Source organism: Hetaerina americana, unplaced genomic scaffold (assembly GCF_022747635.1).
Source record: "Hetaerina americana unplaced genomic scaffold, ioHetAmer1.1.p SCAF_3, whole genome shotgun sequence".
In the NCBI taxonomy this organism is placed as follows: domain Eukaryota; kingdom Metazoa; phylum Arthropoda; class Insecta; order Odonata; family Calopterygidae; genus Hetaerina; species Hetaerina americana.
Genome location: NW_027286874.1, coordinates 67,737,667 through 67,760,170, shown reverse-complemented (window position 1 = coordinate 67,760,170; position 22,504 = coordinate 67,737,667). Strand labels below are relative to the sequence as shown.

At 45.2% G+C, this 22,504-nt stretch overlaps 1 protein-coding gene across 1 annotated transcript in view; it reads right to left on the bottom strand.

Moving 5' to 3' along the window:
* LOC139690423 (mothers against decapentaplegic homolog 6-like) overlaps nt 1–19,912 on the bottom strand; it is a 242,817-nt gene extending 222,905 nt beyond the window's left edge. Inside the window, exons 1-2 of the mRNA XM_071587874.1 lie at nt 19,857–19,912; nt 16,468–17,597 (exon numbers count right to left, since the gene is read on the bottom strand). Coding sequence (XP_071443975.1) covers nt 16,468–17,597; nt 19,857–19,912 — 1,186 coding nt within the window. The remainder of the gene's footprint in view (nt 1–16,467; nt 17,598–19,856) is intronic.
* Between the last annotated feature and the right edge of the window lie 2,592 nt (nt 19,913–22,504).

Genomic DNA, 22,504 nt, shown 5'->3' with positions numbered 1-22,504 from the left:
CCACCTAGGCCCACCCCCCCCCTCTGGCGCCGCCCGAAGCTGGCAAGCGTCAGGAGAGCGGTGCAGAGCATTCCCTCGGGAATACCCTTGCGATGCCCCCGAAAATCACTGACGTCATTCCGAGGGGCAGGAAGGCGATGTTTCTCAACTTCCCTGAGCGTTCTCGCCACTATGCTCCAAGCCTCTTAAAGAACACGCGTTAAAGACTGTGACATAAGAATTTTTTCGACAGTTGAGGTGTCTGATGAATTGCGCCCACCTCTTCACAAAATGATCTAGTTTACCGGTAAAAATACCTGCGAGGGTAACTTGGAAATTCGAAAATACGGGGCTCAAAATCCACTAAATATTAAATGTATATAGTTCACCCGTGCAAAGAAGTCCAAATACAGCAGTTAAATAAGTATAGTAGTTGTTGAAATGATAAAGGGTAATTTTCTTTTACACGTTTATTTCATTCGGCACAAAATGACCCACGTTTCGTAGAAGATCTACATCTCCAGACATGATTTATTTACATCCAATTAGTAGTAGATATTTTGGAAGACGACCGACTGAGGACATGTTTACTCTTCCAAATCTCTGCCATGTGGTGAAATATAAAATTTATTTGGATTAACACAATTACCCATCTCTCATTTCAAATATGACGGCATTCAACCGAGTTACACCGGATGTAGCTAACACCTTAAGAGCGTTTCTCACACTACTCCAGCCTAATTAAGGGTCATGAAACTGTCGAACAAATAGTATCAATCTCAAATAACGTAAATCAGTGCATTGATCATGTATTTTCTCTGCCCAAAAAATAGTAGAAACTATAAGCAATTCAAAGCAAGGATATTCCTTGATACTTTATTTCCCATCCTTATTCTAGATCCAGCAATATGAGCCGACTTGCGGCCATGCAGTACTACCACCCAGGAAACAGGCATCACGTCACCGTCCACAGGAAGCACTGATCTAAGCTATCCACATACGCCAGACGCTGTCATGTCATTTCAATTCGATTCATGAAAAAAATCTCAAATAATTAATTTCAGAAGTCGGGAACGGTTCAAGAGGCTCTGGTAAGGTCGACGCTGATAAGCGACCTGCGACCCTCGAGAACGACGATCCCGCCTTGCGGGATATCACATGGTGTCCACGACGACGCACGCATGCGCGCGGGATAGATATGGTATCTTCTCGAAGAAAACATCTCCTTCGACCAAAGGATATTATAAATTAACCGATTGAATAATAACGCCATTAACGAACGAGCCGTACAAATATAAAGCTACCATTCTAAGATATGTAAATATTTCCATTCGGTTGATTCAAAAGATCGCCCTCTCTAGTCACATTACAAATGACTAATTTACACCGATCGCACTTCTCACGTAGCAACGCATTTCAAGTCGACTGACCATGGGTCGAGAGCACGATTTCCGACAAAGGAGTTAGCAATACAAGAATTCTAATTTCGGGAATCATTTTTGAGTCCCATTAGATAAATCATTGAGGACCTCAAATTTCCCTTTTGGATATTCCCAAGAACCTTGAGAACGCAAGGATACATTAAGGAAATAATTATGCATCGATTCGAGAAGGAAAAAACTGCGTAGAGGGGAAAATAAGGCACGGAGATTGACTCTTGTTCGTTTGGGACAGCGGAGCGCAAAATAACTCTTGACAGACTCCTTAAAAATGCTTGCCTTGTCCCTCCAAACGAGAACGCCGCCCGGGGCGAAGTCTCTGGGACGCCTCGGTTGGAACGACAACCGCCACCGCCAACTCTTGCCCAACGGACGGAGCGAGCCCTCGTGGTGACCCAAGTGGGCGACAGAGGCAAACCCCCACGCAGATCCCGTGGGGGGGGATCAAAATAAAACCTACTGCAACTCGGCAACTCACGAGGTTTCGTGATCCGTCGCTCAGAACATTGGCCATCGCCCCCTCGTGAGCCACCGAGATGAAGGGGAGAGGGGGGGGGGAGCAGGCGCCATGGGAGAGAACGAGGGAGCACCATAAAAAAGAATCTTATCCGTGCCATTAGGAGGAGGCACGAGAGTGCGTGAGGAAAGACAATAAAAAAAATACTCCCTTACCCCTTCGCTCTCTCTCTCTCCGTATGCTGGAAACGTATTTTTTCCCTTCCCCACCTCAAAAAATGGATGATGGGGTCAGGTGGTGGTGCCATTACGGGGAATATTCCCTTACATAATTATTCGGCCGGAGCCGACCCATCCTCGTCCTAAACACAGCCTTCGGACTCTCCAATTCTCCCCCGCTCAACCTCCTCCACCCCTTGCCTACCGCCCACGATATCATCCTCCTCCCCCCCTCCCACTTCCAGAAATGATCGCAACTCCTGCCTCCTCCCACTCCCGACTCGGTCGCAAGCACCGCAGACGGCGGCGGAGGAGGATCCATCCATCCATCCATCGGCTGCCTCTCATCTCCTCCTCCGAGACGGCTCCATCCCTCCCTCCCCCCGCTCCGACCTCCCTCCTCCTCTTCCTTCGGCCCTCGGCCACCACCCTCCCTCCGCCCTCGTCCTTCGACGCCCTTCGAGACCAGGCTCCGGCCCGCGTTCTCATAGCCTTGGTACCGCCGCCGTCGAAGAGTGAGGGAGGGAGGGAGATCCTCTCCTCCGCTCCCAGGTTTCGTATCTCGGCGGGAGGAGAGAGAGGCGCGACGGCAAGGTTGGCGGGTGGCGAGGCGGGCGGGCCGACGTCGCCGGACGTTCGACGTCGGGAGGGAAACGGTGGGGGTAGGGGGTTGGAGGACGGCGTGCGCCGGGGGATAAAATGGACGTTCCCAATTCGATTCCCTGGGGAATCGATCGATGGCTGCGGAAAAATTCCCAATATTTTCCTTGCATCGATATCTCCGAATGGCCATGATTACCAAAGCCAGACGCATCAAAACCGATTCAGGGGAGAGAAAAATGAAGATCTGCACCCCCTGATGACCAAACCGCACATCTTTTTCAGCGGCAGCAGGTGCTAAGGAGATCTCACCCACCTTGCGACGACATGCGACTGACTAGTTTGAATCAACGAAACGGCGACCGAAATTACCAAACGATTCCCATTAATGAACGTGCCAAGGTTTCAATCATAAACGCTGTATGTGAAGAGACGTCATTAGGGCGCCTGAATTCCCGAAAACTTTAAATGAAAAAAGTTTCACACCCCATGCCAAAAAGAAAATATCAATTTCTTTTCCGATGTAAATCAAAATTTGGAACCACCTTCGGAATGAAAATTTGGCCCCTGTCCTCTTCCCCAAGTGAACCTCGGACATACCGTAGATACTTAGCTTTTCGATTAGCACAATGCAATTCGAAAATGTGATCATTTTGAATGACATCCATCGCGTGTTTGCCGGACATAGTATGCTCATAAATTTAACTAGTCACTCTTCAACGAGGACCGTCTCAGGGACGAAATCCGATGACGATGTTAAGGTATTAGCTTCCAATCCGATTTCATAAACCCGTCTAGTTTTATCTGGTATTTCATTCCTATTGATCAGGAATGGCAGCCAGGAAGAGATACATGGAAAAAATACACTAACAACAAGACATTATTTGCACATACGTCTTTCACGTTCGAGATAACCGTCTTCATACACAACCAAGGAGAACAGTTTCTGTAAAATACGGCACATGATTACGAATACCGTGCTCGAAAAACATTAGCCAATTTCTGATAAACTGATTACAATCGATGCTGTATATATTTCAATAAAATTGCGATGGGGGATATGCTCCCAAAAGCGAATATCGAATCGGAGAGAAATGCAACAAATAATTACTTAAATGCAAATGCACAATAGTGTAAGCATACAACAAAGTTAAATGATTCGACGCGCTCTTATTCACCGACACTGCCAACACACAATTATTCTCATGCAACCCGCAAATGCGTCGAAGTCGACTGTGATGGAAATCAACAAAATTCCTTACCGCAGTTCGCGGGGTTAAGAGAGGCCAAGAGAAATGGAATTCCTTGAAGCTCGATGAGGAATCCGTCTTTATTGGCGAGAAATTCACAGAGTTCAAAGTATATCAGAGAGGAAAAAAACGAAGGGAAATAATAAGATCAAGTCCAAACCAATAAAAACATATTATCACCAAACTGCTTCTCTGAAAACTAAAGATAATGCGGCAATGGATTGAGATTAAGAGTTTTTTTCAGGTCACTTTTGAAGCAATAAACATACACCTAGGGGAGTGATATAGTAGTTGCTCACAATGGCTCAATTTACGGTAAATCCGGTTTCCGTATAGTGGATATTTCATGCATAAAATAAATGCGGAATTCCATGGACTTCTCTCACTCCATGGAAAATATCATTTCCTAAGAATGTCAATGCCAAATAGACAATCCTAACGTTATGCAGCCAGACAAACTCTAGAATGCATGACATTTCAGTACCGATTTATGTTGATAATTGGGGAGATTAAATCGAGTCAAGAGGTGCCACAAAAAGGAAAGCAACCGTCGACCGCCTTTTGCCGACGATCTGAGGTCGCAGAAGCTCCTCGAAAAATGAATAGAAATTCCCCGCCCTGGGCATGTCAGCTCGTCCCACGGATACTCAGAACCGTGTAACGGAGATTGGACGCGGAACAAAAGAAAATCCTCGGTCGGACTCGTTGACGGGTGACCACTATTTCGTCATCATCGCGTCCATCTGTGTGCTATGCGCTTCTCGATTGTCACTCGAAGGAGCAAAGGTCCACTGGGGATTCGAGAGAGGAAGAGGGAAAAACAGAAAGGGAAAGTAATCTTCTTCGGGGGCTCATATCCAAATATTGAGTTATATGTCGGGGGTGTGGGTGGGGGGGGGGCGAGGGAGCAAATATTGACTGGTGTCGCGGAGTGAGCAGGCACCTCGGCCGCTGCCGACGGATCTTCTTCCCCCCCCCCCCGGCAGTCTTCGGCCGCTCAAGGCACAAACCCAGACGGCGGCGGGCGGGATGTGGGACACGAAGCGCAGGCGCCTCCCTTCTCGCTCGCAAGACCCGTCTCGCATACTAAAGAGGCGAGACGGGGAAAAACTCGCGGAAACACACACATGAACATACGCATACGCCGAAGACAGTAGAGGTTCGCAGACGGTCGACTTGTGTTTGTGACAACATAAAAAAGGTAGAACCTTAAAAAAAAAAAAAACTAACGGAAAATTGGTGCATGTCACCGCGACGTTAACCCAAATACGACAGAACAGGGACGACGGGGCACTAACATTTAGAAGGTCGGTATATTATTTCATCTCCAAGCATGATAAGTTTTTTAATTCAGTGACTGCTTCGTTATGCGGGTGCGTTTACCTTAAGTAACTTTTCCCTATCAACTTGCGTCTGAAATTTGTAATTGGTGCGAATTTTGTTGAAAGGGGTGGGGTAGAGGCTTTGATGAACGTTCCTTTGCTGAAAGCCATGCATTTACACTTCCTATTGGACGCTTTTGAAAAATAGTTACTCCTGATGAGGCTTACAAGCAATCTTAGTCGTCCTTAACTACCCCCCATCGCACACTTTGTCGCTTTGTTGAAAAAATAAAAATATCTTCCCCTAATTTCGAATGATTAATTTCTTCTTTGGATTAGGGAAATAAATACCCGGATCTATTTATTTTAGTCATGCATGATTTTTGTTTATTACCTTCCGGGCCGTATTTTTTCCATCCACCCATGATTTACAATCCCCGAGATCCTACACTGGAATGTGAACGTTGAAGCGCGATGCGTACTGAATATCTTAAGTGCCGATGCACCGACTTTGCGATGCCAACGAACGACAACGCATGCGTTTACATTAACGCTGCGCGTGATTTGACAACATTACGCTCTCCGACAATTTTCATCCCTAGAGCGACTTCACGAGTGACATAAAATATTGACTATAAAAACATTGACAAATATGGCTTGGCAGGAGTTTAGCACCTACCCACTCGGGAGTGAAGTTTCTTCCGGTTTGGGAAGTAGGAGGGGAGGGCATTTAAAATGGAATAACCCAAATTTCCGACTACATTTGCACATCCGAGTTTATGCATCCCGGTAACCCAAAGATTACACTTCTTGAGCGGGCCTCCGAGCAAGACTGGGGGTGTGTTCGACGCACAGTACCCGCAAAAACGCCGTCACCTCGCACACGAGATAAAACCGGGCGGGCATCCAAAAAGCGACATGAAGAAGAAAGAAAGAAAGAAGAAACAGGCCACGCGAATAATCCCCCTAAGTGTGCGTGAAGTTTCTATGCAGATTTGGCCGAGATGGAGAAACGTGCCGGATCCGAGGGAGGGCGGATGGATTAATAGGGGGAGGAAAAATCTCGAGAGGGTAGACGGATCGCGACGAGAAGGGAAAATAATACTAAAAAGAAAACCTCCCTCCCTCCATCGACGACGATGAAGGAAAAAAACTCGAACAAACCCGGTGACAACAATGACCGCATCCCCCTCACTCCCTCCCCCCTCCACACACACTTTTTAACACAACGTACTTTACGGAGAGCGTGATGGCCGGGCCGTACCGTAGGTTTTGCCATCGAGGAAAGGAGAGGGGGAGAGGGAAAGAGGACGTGAAGGAGAGGGGGAGTACGGTCGAGGGTGAGGCGAGTGGGGTGGAGAACGGGGCGAACTGGGGAGAGGAAAGAGAAGGCAATGGGAGAGGTCGGGGAAACACGACGGGGGCTGAAGGGGAAGAGGGCAGAGTAGACGCAATTAGAACGGTGGCGCCAAGTTTGGCCGAAGGGTGAGGGCGAACTGGGGAAGTGTAGGGGGAGGAGTGAGACGGGCCCGCCTCGCCCCCACCCTTATCTGTCGCCGGCAGCAGGAGGCAACAGAGAAAGAGGAGGGAAGAACTGATGGTCGGTTTTTGAGGAGGGTGGTTTGCTGGGTGAGGGAGGGGGGAAAGGGCCGGGGAGGTCTGGGCCCGGTGAGTTTGCCTCGGTAATTACGTCCCGGAAAAAATGGGTGCCTGAAAGGAAGAGTTGCAGCCGGCCGACGGAGACCTTCCATGGGGTGAGGAGAGATGATGGTAGGGACGGATGGGGGTTTCATGTGATGGGGCGGTGGTAATCAGCTAGGGGGTCGCGCCGGTGAAGGCAGGATAATCCCCACGAAAGGAAATAGGAGACCGGGAGGCCACCTCTGGATCCTCACGCGGGATTGAAGAAAGGCTTTGGCAAGATTATGTCATCGCTCTCCCGCCCTGTGGTACAAGGTGCAACGGGAATGCGTTTCGGGGGACTCACGCACTGTTCCGATGCCCTCGTTATCTAACTCCGACTAACCTCCGAATCACTCACACGACCGCTGAACTTCCCGAGACGATGAACGAAACGACTGAGGTTAAAAATCCGCTGTCGCAATTTGGAGGCTGAGATAGCGTTCGCTCCTCGGACTGTCTCGTCCTTTCGTCACAATTTTGCCTCAGGCGGTCCATTTACAATGAGATCGGACTTCTGCTTCCCGTGAGTTTTCACTAAGAGCGGAGTCGGAAAATTCGACAGGCACAACATTCAAAGGCAACATATATGCATGTAAGTTGCAGAGATTCACACAAATTAACGGGATTATATTTACCGTTCTGTTTATTATTCTTGAAAAGATCATGATTGAATGTCACTAGCAATATTTGCCAATACTTAAATTTACGATTCAACTGTTCCGGGAGAATTCTGCAGTTTCTATCACCCCGTGACTACGCTTTTCGGAGACTCAGCAATAAATGGAAAATTTGTAAGATTCACAAAAGCATAGTGCCTGAAACAAAAAAAAACCCTTCACTTCCGGCAACTTTAATGGGTCAACTCACGATTCAGATGATCCATGCCACGTCTAAATAGTTAAAAACTGTAATCTCGCACATTTATCTATTCATTTATTCTAACTGCCTATATTTCATTGATTCTTTTTGAGCCGAATATAAAAAAGTCACACCAATTACAAATATCAACCACTCGTTTCAGAAACGAGTTACCAAACGACTGACCAAATGTCAGCGCCCTGTTTTTCCATGTTCTATTTCCATTATACATGGGTTAAACGCACATATCGAAATTTAAAAAAAATCACATTGGAAGATGAATACGGAAAAGTTTAAAAATCCAAGGCAGGGCGATAATTATTACAGTTAGTATAAGGAAGGAAACCGAGGTAGGAAATTGTTCTTTGCCACCAAATCGTCGAAAACAATCCTCGGAATATTTTTACCATCCTAAAAAATAACCTAACTTGCTCCACGAGCGGGTCCCATCGGCACAACTAAGCCACCACACGCGCTTCGTTGAGCATTTTCCGTAACGCGGAGGACATCAAAACGGCCAACTTTTCAGGCGCCCCGAACGAAATGGTACGACCGCGAGCAAGTGTAGGCCCGAAAGAATAGCTCCGGCAACGCCGCGGCGCCTCCCATTGCCCGCACTCCTATCCCCCACGGCTAATTTTCTCACGAAGCCGGCGATCGTCTTTTTCCGCGTGGACCGGTGGGAGTATTATAGGAGTAAAGAGAAAGAGAGAGAGGCTGGGGATGATCGGGGAAGAAATTGGCGTTTGAGGGCGGAAGAAACGGGGTGGGAAGGGGTGTGGGGGAGGGTAAGAGGGATTCTGGAGGATGGGGGCGAGAGGAAGGAAAATTGGTCGAGAGAGAAAGAGTGAGATAGGTGGGTAAATACGGGGCGAGAGATAAATGGAGCAGGGGCAACCCGGGGAGGATGACGGAGGGCCGGTGCGTTGACGGATGAGGGAGGATGGGACGGATAGGGGGATGAGATGATGAAAGGAGTCGATGGCGAACGTGGAGAGGCGATAGAAATCAACCCGTGACCGCGCGCTCCCTCGTGGAACTCCGCCGGAGGGTAAACGGAGATTGATAGCGGCTTTAAGTCCAAAACAGTGCGGCTCCTTTAAAGCCCTTGAATTCGTGGGACGGGGGAGGAACATTTTTGCGACGGGGCTTACCAAGGGTCCCCTTCTCCCTACTCTCCCCCCTCGCTCTCGACAACAAATCGGAATACGAAGTGAAAGTAACCATTACGAGCCCTTTAAATAATTGAAGCGATGAATTATCGCATGATCTCTCGGGAGGCCTGTTAAATGTGCATGGGCGTACTTCATACTTCGTGGAAGGCCGATATTTGGTGTCGGTAACGTGAGAGAGCGAGAGGATTATTAGATTTCAGACTGAGATAAATAGATCAGACAAAAGACATCATAACGATCATCGAACCCAAAAGACAAACAAGTTCAGGGGCTCCAGCAGTAATAATAAAGCCAAGTGCACAGTAATAAGAAGGTAATGCGGCGAAAGTTCTTCACATACTTGCATTTCATTGAAAATTAACGCAATTTCATCACAAAATAAATGCTACTTAATATCATGGAATTGCACCCTTTGAAACTGGGTGGATATTTGTAAGGTTACGGATTTTGAGAGGACGTCGCAAAGAACATACGCAAATAAGTTCGAAGTTGACACAACATATCTACGACATTCGATTAAACAAAATGTACGACATTGCCCGAATGGGATATTCACTCATATGCTAGGGGCACCATACATGACATTTCACTTTCATCAATTTTATATATATATATATATATATATATATATATATATATATATATATATATATATATATATGTATATATATATATATATATATATATATATATATATATATATATGTATATATATATATATCGGGTTCGATTCCCGTGCAAGTCTCTGGGCACCTGCAGCTCCAAACTACCCAAGAGTTTTGGGTACCAGATCTTCCTGGTAAGCCATAACCGGCACAGGAAAAGGAGCTGGCCCCCACTACCCTGATGTGTGAATTTCACACGCCGTCGGGCTTAGTACTGGGTGAACTCTACCATCACCTACCAAACCGACCTTCGGGTTGATTACTGAGTTAATGGTTATAAATATTATATAGTATATATACGTATATAAAGTATATATATATATATATATATATGTAGTAGTAGTTTTGAGGGGAGGCGACCGACAGCTGAGGTCATTTGCGCCATAGGGGATGGATAGGAAAGGATGAAGGGTGGAGAGAAACCCGGCGTCGGCATTAGCCTACTCTTTACGAAAAGCGCCAAGGGGTCCGCAGTTTAACGTCCCATCCGACGGACGGATATATATATGTATATATATATATATATATATATATATATATATATATATATGTATTTATATATATATATATATATATATATATATATATGTATTTATATATATATATATATATATATATATATATATATATATATATGTATTTATATATATATATATGTATTTATATATATATATATGTATATATATGTATTTATATATATATATATGTATTTATATATATATATATATATGTATTTATATATATATATATATATATGTATTTTTATATATTTTTTTCTTCAATAATTAGCTATTGATAGCCTCGCCAACGACTAACACGTGTTTCAAAGAAGCGCTGAGGAAGCAACGCACTCGGAACGCCTGTTGAATACCTGACCTTCTTTTGAGATACTTTTTCATGGCTAGACTCGAGCCAGCCACACGCCAGAAACTGACACGCTCGAAAAGGATCACCGAGATGACAAACACGATCGCGAAACGAGAACCAACTGCCTTTCAATTCGGCGAGAGGAAAATATCCTCAAGGAAGACGCGTTTCGAAAGGCAAACTGTAGGGAACAAGATCGCCAAGAGAAACCCCGTGCCATCATTATACGACGATCCAAATCGCAAAAATTCCTCCCGGATGCCGAACTATTGTCACATTTCCCCGTGCGCTCACATCTTTCCATTCGCAACTGGCTGAAAATACCTTTCCGGGACCCAGGAATGCTGGCCGCCCGGTAAACGCGTATAACCGTGAGGAGGACGAGTGCCTTGCGCCCGAACCCGAATGGTGGTGCGCTGGCAAAAGAGGGGGCCAAACCAAGCCACCCCACCCCCTCTCTCTTGCTCCCGCTACCGGGCGAAAGGAATGCGGGGAAGGCGTCTACGACGGAGACGGAGGGGAGTGCGTTGGGCAGGAGGGCAGGGGGAGGAGGGGAAAAGGAAGGAAGGGGGTGACGGGGGAGGGGAGGTAAACGCCCTGCATTGCAGGACGGCGAAGAAAGTGAAGATGAGTGCGAATATTTGCCAACAAAGTAGGAGGAGCGATGTGGGACGGGGAGGGGGAGGAGGAGATCGCAGACGTGGAAGGGCCGGCAACCTCGGCTCTCGAAATCAACCAGGTCAGTATTTCGCATGCGGAGAAGAAGGAAACCTAAGTTGGAGCCTTAGCTGAGAAAAACACGAGAGACAAAACTAATTGTAATACATTTAACCCGACCTTCGACGGACAGTCTTGAATGCCTTACGTCTCCCGACTTGTTTCCCTCTTTCAGCGTAAGCGACGCGAATTGCGTCCACCACTTGACTAGAAGAAAACGGGTGATTCTACAGAAACTAATAAATGACATGACCATTGACCGAACCGAGAAATGAGTCAACCACCGCACATAAAGGATGCAGTGGGCGGAAAAACGTTTCTATTTCGAGAAAGCGTAACATAAGGAGCCAAAATCATACATTTTCTATTTAAGAAAAATACGTACATACATGTCTATAAGCTCGTGGCTTGTGCATCAAGTATTCATTAGACAAGGTAAATATGATGAAAGGTCAAAGACAAATGTTACCTGCCGCTGGTTATGCTTCATTTAGAATATGCTGCAAGTATACGGGCTCCTCACGAAGTTGGATTAATTGCCGGATTCGATTGCGTGCAGCGTAGATGAGATAGATTTGTAAAACGTTGTTATGATCAACTTAGTAGCGTATCCAAAATATTAGAGCTGATAGGCTGGGAATCACTCACGGAGCGAAGGTTAAATTACAGATTAAAGCTCTTACATTAATAGTAAGAAGGTCTCTTTAGCAGTGACGTTGAAAATGCATTTTTACCCCCATCGTACTACGGTAGGAGAGATCATGTCCATTAAATTAGAGAGGTTAAGTGTAGAACAGATAGATTTAAGATGCCATTTTTCCACGAAGGATAAGGGATCATAATGACTTTGTCCGAACGTGGTAGGGTCATGTTCGGGTAAAAATTAGTCTGGTGTATATTCACCCCAGCCACACACCCTAGCGGTGGCTTGCAGGGTACATAAATAAATAAATAAATCGACATCAATTCGCATTTTAAGGACAAGGGGAATGCAAAATAGATTGATTGTGGACCTGGTGGATGCCAAACACTGGCGCCTTTACGGATTAAAACAAAAAAAAGTCAGATGCAAGAGCATCATACGAAGGAAAGTGATATTCTGTCTGCCGTACTGTGTCTATTAATGTACGAGTAAATACAGAAACAACATACTAAGAATCGTAAAACTGTCAAAGAAAATTGTCTGCGTGAAATGTGGCGACACACCGGAATCAACGGAGAGCACGAGTGGAATTATCACTGTGAACTCCTTTTCGAACAGAAATAGAGGGGCGCCTCCTCTTGGAAATGAAGGCTCACGCCATTACGTATGGGCCTGACTGTTTTGAACTTAAACGATGCGAGACGGTCTTGAATGTGAAAGTAAAAGAATCGTTCGAAATTACTCAACGTTTTTTTTCAAAAAGACGCGAGATGGCCAGCGTTTACGAAATCCAAAAAATGGCTAACTCCTCCATTCGCAAAATGAGCACCTGCTTAAGACGCGACCTACTGAATGAACGCGTAAACACATCCTGGGCCAGGGAGATGTGGAACCGCCGTGCGCGATCCATCCACGCAAGTTTTCGCTAAAACAATCCTCTTCAGATAAAATAACACGAGTAGCCGTCTGTTGCGACTTAACGAGAGCGTGAAATTCGCCGAATTTAAACTCGGGGCTACGTAAATTGCCATTAGGTGGAGAAACGTGTATGCTTTGGCACAGGTCCCGTGCGCTAATTGGGACTGTTCTCGCGAAATATTGAGATTTCTTTAAGAAATGCCTTCGTAAAAGTCAGCTACACTATTTTAAAATACATAACCGAACAAATGAAGAGCAGAACTTTTTAATCAAACTGCTCCGTTATTTGGCCACGCTCCCATTAATCATGTAACGTTGCTTGACGTACGAAAATATATTATCTATTAAGCATCGTCAACACCGAAAAGTCATTTTCACAAAAATTAAAGCATTCACAAAAACCTTTTTAATGGATTAATAAGTAATACCGTAGCTTTCACTGAATTTACTTATTTTATTAATAATGCCCGTGAACAGCATTACATTATTTGGGATATCATGCAACGGAAATTGTCGCACGAAATTTATAAATAAACTCTTTAAATAATGGCGCAATCCTTCCGACGCCACGGGCGTGCCAACTACTGCATGGAAAAATTGACCCAAGAGCAGAAATATTCCAAAGAAAATGGCATTGCCCCCTCTACTGCATCCGGAATACCTATTGTAATGACCGAGGGAATCTAATAGCACGTTCTTTACTCGTGTGCGTGCTAAACATCATATCGCTCTCAGAACTGAGGCAATGGGAAGCACCAATTTTCCACCCATCTTCTCGAGTTCGGTATGGCTTTATCGAGGCATAGATGTATAGTAGGTTTCCGTCAAGTATTTGACTGAGCTGACGCTTCGTGCGTAGTTATGAATCCAATGCTTCCGATCTGACGAAGACCAATATGTGGAATTGCGGAAAGGAACGGCTAACATGGCTCTAAAAAAGTAAGGGATCGGGATGGTGAGGTGGCTAACGTACTGGCTTCCCACCCAGAAGGCTTGTGTTCGAATCCTGAAGACGTCAAATATTTTCAGCGGTATCCCGAATCCTACTTTAGGTGCTGCGTGTGAGTACGCCGTCCGTCGGATGGGCCGTTAATATGTACTCTTTCGTACCCTTTGTATTCTTTTCGTTAGGAGTAACCGAATGCCGACGCCGGGTTTCCATCCACCTTTTCCCTCTTTTCCGATCCACCTCTAATGGCGCGAATGACCACACCTGTCAGTCGCCTACCCTAAATCTAATACTCCACTATCATTGAAAACTGTAGAATTGGACTATTGATCCGCTATTTTTCAAAGCCATTTTAAAGAATAATTCAAGAAAAGATTTACATAATTTGAATGATCAACATTCTTAAAAAAAGTACCTGTTGGGGACAGACTTTTATTAACTTTATTCTATAATGCAGCGATATTTTATACCATCAAATACCCGCCACAATTTCGAAATATAATTTAGGCGAGCGAAGCTTGATTCATTTAAGAAAAATAAAAAAATTGAATCTGCAAATGCTAGGAAATCACTGAGAGAACTACTTAGTGAATAATAATTGCACTTTTTCAAGTATGTTTTGTTGGTGCAGGATTAATCACACGACGCGAGCCTACGCTGACGGAACCAAGTCTTCGCATGATGGATTGACATGGAGAACGGCTAATCCGCAGTTGAAACACTTCGTTACTAGGTGGTTAAGCCTACGTAATGCGGGCCACGAACCATTATTTACCCCACCCCAGGGCAGATTAAAATATCATGGAGGGAAGGGGGGAGGGGAGAGAAAGAGTTATCTCATGCTCAATTGGCAATTATTCCTTCCTCTCGCTTTGCTAAAACATCCGATGAATGTAAGAGAATTTTTTTCCAGTCACTTTTGATCAGCAATTGAAAGGAAGTAGTCGAAGAGAATGGTCAAAGACTTCGATTAGACAGAGATCATCCTCTCAGATTTCTTGACTTCGGCGTGATTCGTAGCCTTATCGGGGGATCGATGATGTTAAAGGTGATATGCAGCTTAACCCACGGAGTGAACAATTTAATTATCCCAATGAAAAGAAAGGTGTCTCCGTTCGAGGAAACTTTAACATCAAGACGAAGGCAATGCCTAACCTTAGCCTTAGGATATGAATGAATGAAACCAGCACTATAGTAGGCCACGGCTTTCAGTCACAAGAAAACCCATCGAAAAGATCTAATGTGCTCATAAGATTTAATGTGCGCATGTATGTTAGGTTTCAATTTTATAATACCATAATCCTTTCTCACAATAGTCACCTGCGTCAAAGAATTTTATAGCCATTAACATTTGCGTAATATAAAATATAAAAATAAAATATATTTACGAACACAGTACTGCCGCTAAATTACTAGCATAAAACTACACGTCGACAATAGCCCTCGCACTTGATTGCATTGAGCCAATTTATAGTTCGTTTATTTTATTTCCTGGTAGAAAAAATACGCCCAATTCGATTCTACAAAATGTGAACGCAACCGTGTATGAAAATTTTAAAATATCAGATGAAACTATTTCTTGAGGAATATAACCCACGTTCGTCTCTCAACAAGGTACCACAATTATACGAGTTAGAACCAGGGGCTCTATCAAAACCGTCCGAAGGATGGTATTGGTGTGTTGACTTTCCATCCAGGAGCTCTGAGTCGAAATCTCAAGAAGGTCTGACATCTGATCACGATCATTCAGATGCAATCAGACTTGGTCGCACAGTGAATCCGTGCCATGGGTTAAAGATTACGCTGTGAAGTCACATTAATGACGCCGACTGACTTATCCATCAGAAAAAATCCTTACGGATCCAAATCTGCCAGTCGCACCCTAAGTCAATTCCAATGATGTATCGATGAAATTACTCAAGGGAAAAATAATACCTGGAATATTTATGATAAATGGTCGAGTACTGCCTTGGTCCTCACATTTAAGTTCCCACTGAGACTAATGTGGAAAGACAGAAGGGCAAATTTACATGCCAGACGAGTTGGCTGGCTAGCCGTCGTGTTATGCACGAGCAACTCAGGTTTTCATTACAACGGCTGATGAATATTTAAAATATTAATTAATGATAATGAAAATTTTGAAATTAAATTTACTGAATTTAAGGGCTGAGACGAGCGGACAGGTTGATTGTAGAACTAACAGTAGGGCCAAGTAAAATTCGAGTGAGGGTTTATTAAAAATACTGCGGAGGACGGAAAATAAACTGTCGTTAAGACATACACGAAGAAAACACCAATGCTGACTCCAAGGAAAGAGTGTGCACGGGAGAGAGTTATTAAGCTTAAACTTAGGGTGCACTATTAACCGGACTACTTATGCATGATGGCTAAGAGCAAAGCCTGCTATTATCTGGGCCATGTATAATACAAATACTAACAATTTTTCGTAGAACTCTAGAAAAATAAGCATCATAAATGAGGCTTTAATTCTTATTTCCTGCGTATGAGGTGCACATACCTCTATTATGCTAACATTGTTGACTACAAACATTTCGACCACCAGATTAATGTGGTATTAGCCGTCTCACAATTAGCAACGAATATTGGACAACATTCCACTTTCACACGTGTGGCGATGGACGGAGCCAATGGCAACCACGTGTGGCATGAGAGACATGCTTGTTCCACTAATGATAAGACGTCTGTTGACATGAATTTCAGGCTTACCTGGCTTGCACAGCCGACTCCAATGGTACGGGTTGCAACATATATACACGGGGTCCTTTGCTGTCTTGCAGAGGGGCAGTCTCTTCAATTCAGAAGGCAGGCGGAGGTCTGGCCATCGCCAAATCTGGCAACAGAGCACTTGAGGCGGGACGGGGGGCGGGTTGTGATGCCTGTGTTGGTGCTGAAGATGGTGGAACGCGGACTGGTGGTGGTGGGAGGAGAGGTAGGCGCAGCAGTTGGGGGAGGAGGTCGGCGAGGACCCGGCGCTATCCACCGCCGCCGCCTCCTCATCTTCAGCCGCCGACTCCTCCATCGGCTCCTCCTTGCCCGACTCACCTCCCCCCTCGCAAAACTCCCGGGGCACGAGGACGCACCCGGAGAAGTCGTCCGCGCCGCGGCTCTCCACGGCCGCCAGCAAGCGCTCCAGCTGCTGCTCCTTGAGCCGCTTCACCAGCACCGTCCTCAGCTGGTGGAGCAGATGGGCCGAGGCCCCCTCGACCGCCGGCGCCGGCGACCCGGGGGCGGCCGCGGCCTCCTCCTCCGCCGTCGCCGCCACGGCCATCGGAGACCCCCCGCCGTCGCCTCCTCCTCCCGCCCCCCCGCGGCACAGCATCCCACTCGAGGACACGTCCGCCGACGCCCCCCCGCACCACCCGGCGACGCCTCCATTACCACCTCCGCACCATCCACCCACTCCTCCACCACCTCCTCCTCCTCCACCGCTCCCGCCGCCACCTTCAGACGAACGCTGGGCTTCATGCTCCCCGCGTATTCGGGCCTTCCACAGACGTTTAACTAGCGTGTTCCGTTTGCTGCGGAACATGAACATGAAACAGTTTATGACTGCGCATTTGGAGCCAATTTGGTCTTCGCAGGGTATGGCAAACAAGAGGTCGCGCCGCCTCAAGAGACGACGCGGAGGGTGGTGGTGTCGTCGACGGAGACCCAGCACCACGGCGCCACACAGCCTCACCACCTCCTCCGCCACCACCGCCGCCGCGAAGGCGAGATGGGGGCGACAGAGCCGCGCCGCGATGAGACGGCACTCATAATACGGACGCCCACGCGCCCCGCGACGCTCCCGGCGCTCCGACGAAGGGCCGGAGGCGGCACCCTCTCTCCCTTCCGAGCTGGACCACACGCGAGGGAGAGAGACAAGAAATGGTCTCCCAAAAAGGGTCAGATGAAAACAAAATGAGTATCGGAACGCTTGTTGATGGTGATGAGAAGCGAGCCGGGGCAACGGGCGTGAGAGAGACGGATGGAGGGGGTGACGAGTAATAGAAAGAAAAACAAAGGTTACGAACACTGCATCAACAACACAACTCACGGTCACTCACTCACGCACATGTCCCGGTACAAAAACACGCCGCCGCGCAAAGGGTTTTAAGCACGTCGCGGCGAATAACAACTCGGTAGCGGAGATTCTCCTTCAAATCCCGGCGTGCCGTGTTTTACAAAAAATTCGAAAGGTTTTGGAGATTGGTTGGGGTAAAATATATATATATTTCTTCGGGGTTTCAACACTCGCGTTATCTTCGAATTCGTGTGTGCGTGTTTGTGTATGTATGTATAAAACAGTAACTCGGAAAAACTCTCTCCTTTATATATAAATCCACCACGGTAGAGGGGCTGTCTCACATGACCGTGGCTACGAAACCCCCGAAAATCCCGCGGTGGCGCCACGGAAAAAAACTGTCGAGACGTCGACGCACGCTTCGGGCATCGCGTTCGCTTTCGGGGGGGATAAGGGGGAGGAGGGTTGAGTGTAGGGGGGAAGGGACGTTGGTGGTGGTGAGAGAGGAGGGGGAAAAACGTGATATCGATAAAAAAACGAGAATTTCTCCCAGGGAGGACGGGGAGATTGACGACAAAAAAAAATAAACGACGATCCCACGCGCACTTCTCCCTGTAAAAAACACTGCACAAAAGTCGGAAGGTGGGAGCACACCGGGGAGGTTTGTTGTGCTCAGCAGTCCCGACAGCAGTTCGCCGCCTCGCTCGAACTCCTAACCACGCACATCGACGTCGACAACACCACACGTCCGATCCGCACGTCGTCCTCGACTACACTGTTCCCCGTCTCTTTACTCCTCCTCCTCCCTCCCGACGACGTGGGCTCGGCGAGACTATGATGATGGCTCCGCCGCGCGAAGTTGTCCTCACGCCTACCGCCCTGCCTTCTCCTCCTCCTTCCACCCCTCCGTCGCCGGGCCACGTCCCCCCCTCCTCCTCTTCTCCTGCGCACTTGGACTCGTCCGAAGCTGAGGGGAGTCGGGTATATCCGGGAGTGGAAGGGGGAAGGGAACGTCTAATGCTGGGAAGGGGGGAGGGAAGGAGAAGACTGGGTTTTCAATGGGAGAGGGGCGGGAGTCGGAGGGGATCGAGGGGAAGTGGCTGGGAGAACGTTGCTCGAAAGAAGAGCGCCCGCCGCCTATCGGCCTGTCTGAGAAACAAGAGAAGGAAAGATGAGGGAAGTAAACACAAGGTTTTGACAGCCGCCGTAAGATTACAAAAGGCCTTATCGATCAGGAATGACTGCATGCCATTTGGTTAAGGGACCAGTCGTCTCAATTAATTGATCACTCCATTCACTAATTATTCCTGGAAGAATTGGAGCAAATTCTTACCTGGACCCATTAACTTTGTGGTGCGTATTCCCATTCAATGTTACCCGAGAATCATCGATTAAAAAGATGTCTCTATCAAAGTAGTCATTGAAGTGGGGATATGCATACCACCTCGTCTGTGAAAAATATTTCGTGCAGTTACAATCTAGCTTCATTCGCAGAAAGATATATCTGTTGATGAAGAAATAAAATGTCGGAAATAATGTTAAATATTGTCGTGGATATTCCCTATAAAATATTTGATCCATAAATTTCATACGGATGATATAAATGAAAAAAATTGGTGTGAACTCCCAAAATATCATATGAAAAATGGAGATATATTTGGGAGCCACAGTTGGGCGGTGTATGGTAAATTCAGCGAAACTGAAAAATAATTGCCAAACCTGGAAAAAAATTATAAATGTGCCATTATATGAATATAGCGATGTAACCTGTGTTTTGCAAACATCAGTTGTGTCTTGACTTGTGCGTACGTATTTTTTTTATTAGGTACGTTTAACCCAACACCCAAAGGGGCGAGCAGAGCATGGCAATCGAAATATGAGGGCCAGTTCTGGCGTTCTTGGTTCATTTTGGAATTTAACAACCACGATAGTTGCGTATAACGAACATTCATCGATACCATGCACTGAACGGAATGTCCTCCTCTTTGATTTTTTCCACCGTAACCTGAGATGAAATCAATATCGTATCGACAAATTTCTTCGGCCTTGAATTTTTTCAAGTTTTCAATTTACCGGGAAATGTATAGTTTACCCAGAGCGCGAGCGATAGGGGATCACAATAACATTGTCCGACCGTGGTAGGGTCATATCCGGTTTAAAATTATTCGGGTGTGTATTCACCCCCTGCCACACACCCTAGCGGTGGCTTGCAGGGTATATATATATATAAATAAAATTAATAGTAATAAAACAAATATAAGTAGCCAATATCGGAGAGGCGAAAACGCTAGGTAATCGGGCGTGCTAATGTGTCGGCCGTGCCGCATAACGTAATCGCTGGACCTAAAAATTAGCAACAGTTAGTTTCGGAACATAATGAAAGGAAACTCAATTGTTTAAGTTTGCTGTTACAATTATATCACTACTGTTTAAAAACAATCCAGTGTTGAATTCTCGATTAAGCATTTAGCGCATGTAATTGTGAGGTTAACATGCACACTTCATTGGCATTATCGACTTTGTTCCGTTTCAAACTATATTGTTTTCCGGCACCTAAACATCAATCGTACGACGCAATAAATTTTAGATCAAAGCAAGTTCAACCACGGTTGCTTTACATCCTAAATGTAATGTGGCATTGAGAGAATATTTGGCCATGAGCACAATCACGACCGGGATTAATGAACTACGCAACTAATCCGCCCGACTGGATATATAAGTTAAGTGAATATAAGTATTCTTTTCGGTTAAATAAATGTATGAGACGAGTTACTCGATTTCGTCGACCCCCGACTTCACGGTCGTTTACGACGAAATACTTCAATGTACGTATCACTTAATTAATCACTTAATTGGACATAAAACTTATTTTTATCCTGTTGATATTATCGTAGGACATTTGGTCCCAATTTTTTTTCTAAAAGCGTTATATTAATGTTTAGACGATTAAAAAATACAAATATAATTGAGTATATGATGTGAAATGATTTCTAATACTTTTCCTAGTGGCTAGTGTAGCAATTTTTTAATAAGCTTTCAAGCATCAGCTATTTAATGTAAATACAACTCATACACATCAGTTCATGAGTAAAATGTGGGATTATTGTTGCTTAAATAGTTCTTTTTTTCCCAATTATCAATGAAACTGTAACTCTAACCAAGTTCTTATTTTTCAGACGTCAGGGCCAGATGTTACGTAACTTAGACTCATTTGAAGCTGACCGTGGCCATTCGGGAAGCGATTATTTTTTTAGAAATGACCAAGGAAACAATTAATACTAAGTTCGTTCAACTAACTGCGTTCAATGCGTTCAAAATGAACAAACGTCGAACCCATATGCAATCGACCTATCCGAGCGTGCCCTCTAAAATCAAATTACATGATACACACAAGACGACATGCAACATGAAAACAATCGGAGTATGGAAATACGTCACCGATAATTCATCGTCATTGACATAGTATTTGTTCAGAAAACATTCAGATCTCGGTGTTCATCCTGAATTTCAGATATTTTTTGTGTTCTCAGAAATCGGGAATTCGCGATTCGCACGGTGATAACACCGATTGGCGAAAATTATAATGTTCTGTTTGCGAGCAGAAGTGCGCTATTGCCGACGAAAATGCCTTACTTTGTCGTATGTTGACGAGTTCTGCAGCCTCACTCCCAGGTCCAAGGTACAATGTATAAAATCGTATTCCAGTTTAGTTTTGGCCAGCATAGACATTCATTTCTGTGCTTGAATAATTTTTGTGCGTGGTTAATTTACCAACAATACTTGAGTAAGGTTCGTGGACAGTTAAAAATGGACTTGTGCGATCGAAATCTCTGGGTCCTTTCATTTACTGATCTAATGTAACGATAGCGCTGAATTCCGTCAGTTATTCAACAATTTTCGAGATTTTGATTTGGCATGCAAACGCGACTCCACATACAATAAGATAAATTCAGTTTGAGGTCTCATGTGATATTTCTTCAAAAATTTCAGAAAATGTGTGAAGATTTGAATAGACGTCTCTACTCCAACGATACTTCCTTATTCCAAGTTACCACACAGGTAACCTTTGGAATATGGGGCATAGGTTTGCCCGGATGTGTTGATTTTGCATGTGATTTTGTTTCCTTTTACGGGTGGTGACCTAACACCCCCTGCCCAACGCCCTTGCGGCGGCTGGCGGGGTATCGTGTGGATGTAGATGGAATGATATTTAACTTTTTATAAAATAATAAAGCCCGAATATTATGTTTTCCATTTCATTTGAAAACTGACCCTCATTCTCTCAAAGGACGCATCATTAAAAGGTTAATAGAGTTATGACCATAGATTTAACGTAGTGATAGACAACAGTCAACTGCTAGAAGGCCTCAGTTCATGGAAGTTTTGAATGTACACATTAAAGTACTAAAGTATCTATGTTTTAATATGAATATGAAAAATTAATTTTTAATTCGTAAGATTCATTTTATAAATTTTAAAGGCAAAAAAAAGTTTTCCCTGATCAAATGATTTGCGAGAGATCGGATTGTTTGGAGAAACTACGAGTAGTCTTTACTTCCAAGAGAGCTTCCTTGGAGAAGGGTCTAGATCGACTCCCGACCGATTTTGCATTTTCCGATTCTCATTCAATTGCCGTAGGGAAGATAACTTAAAAAAGTGCATTAGTTCTCACCTTCTTGCCTACCATACCCTCGTATCCCAACATTTAACCATGCTCTTTCTAATGGCATCAGTCACGAC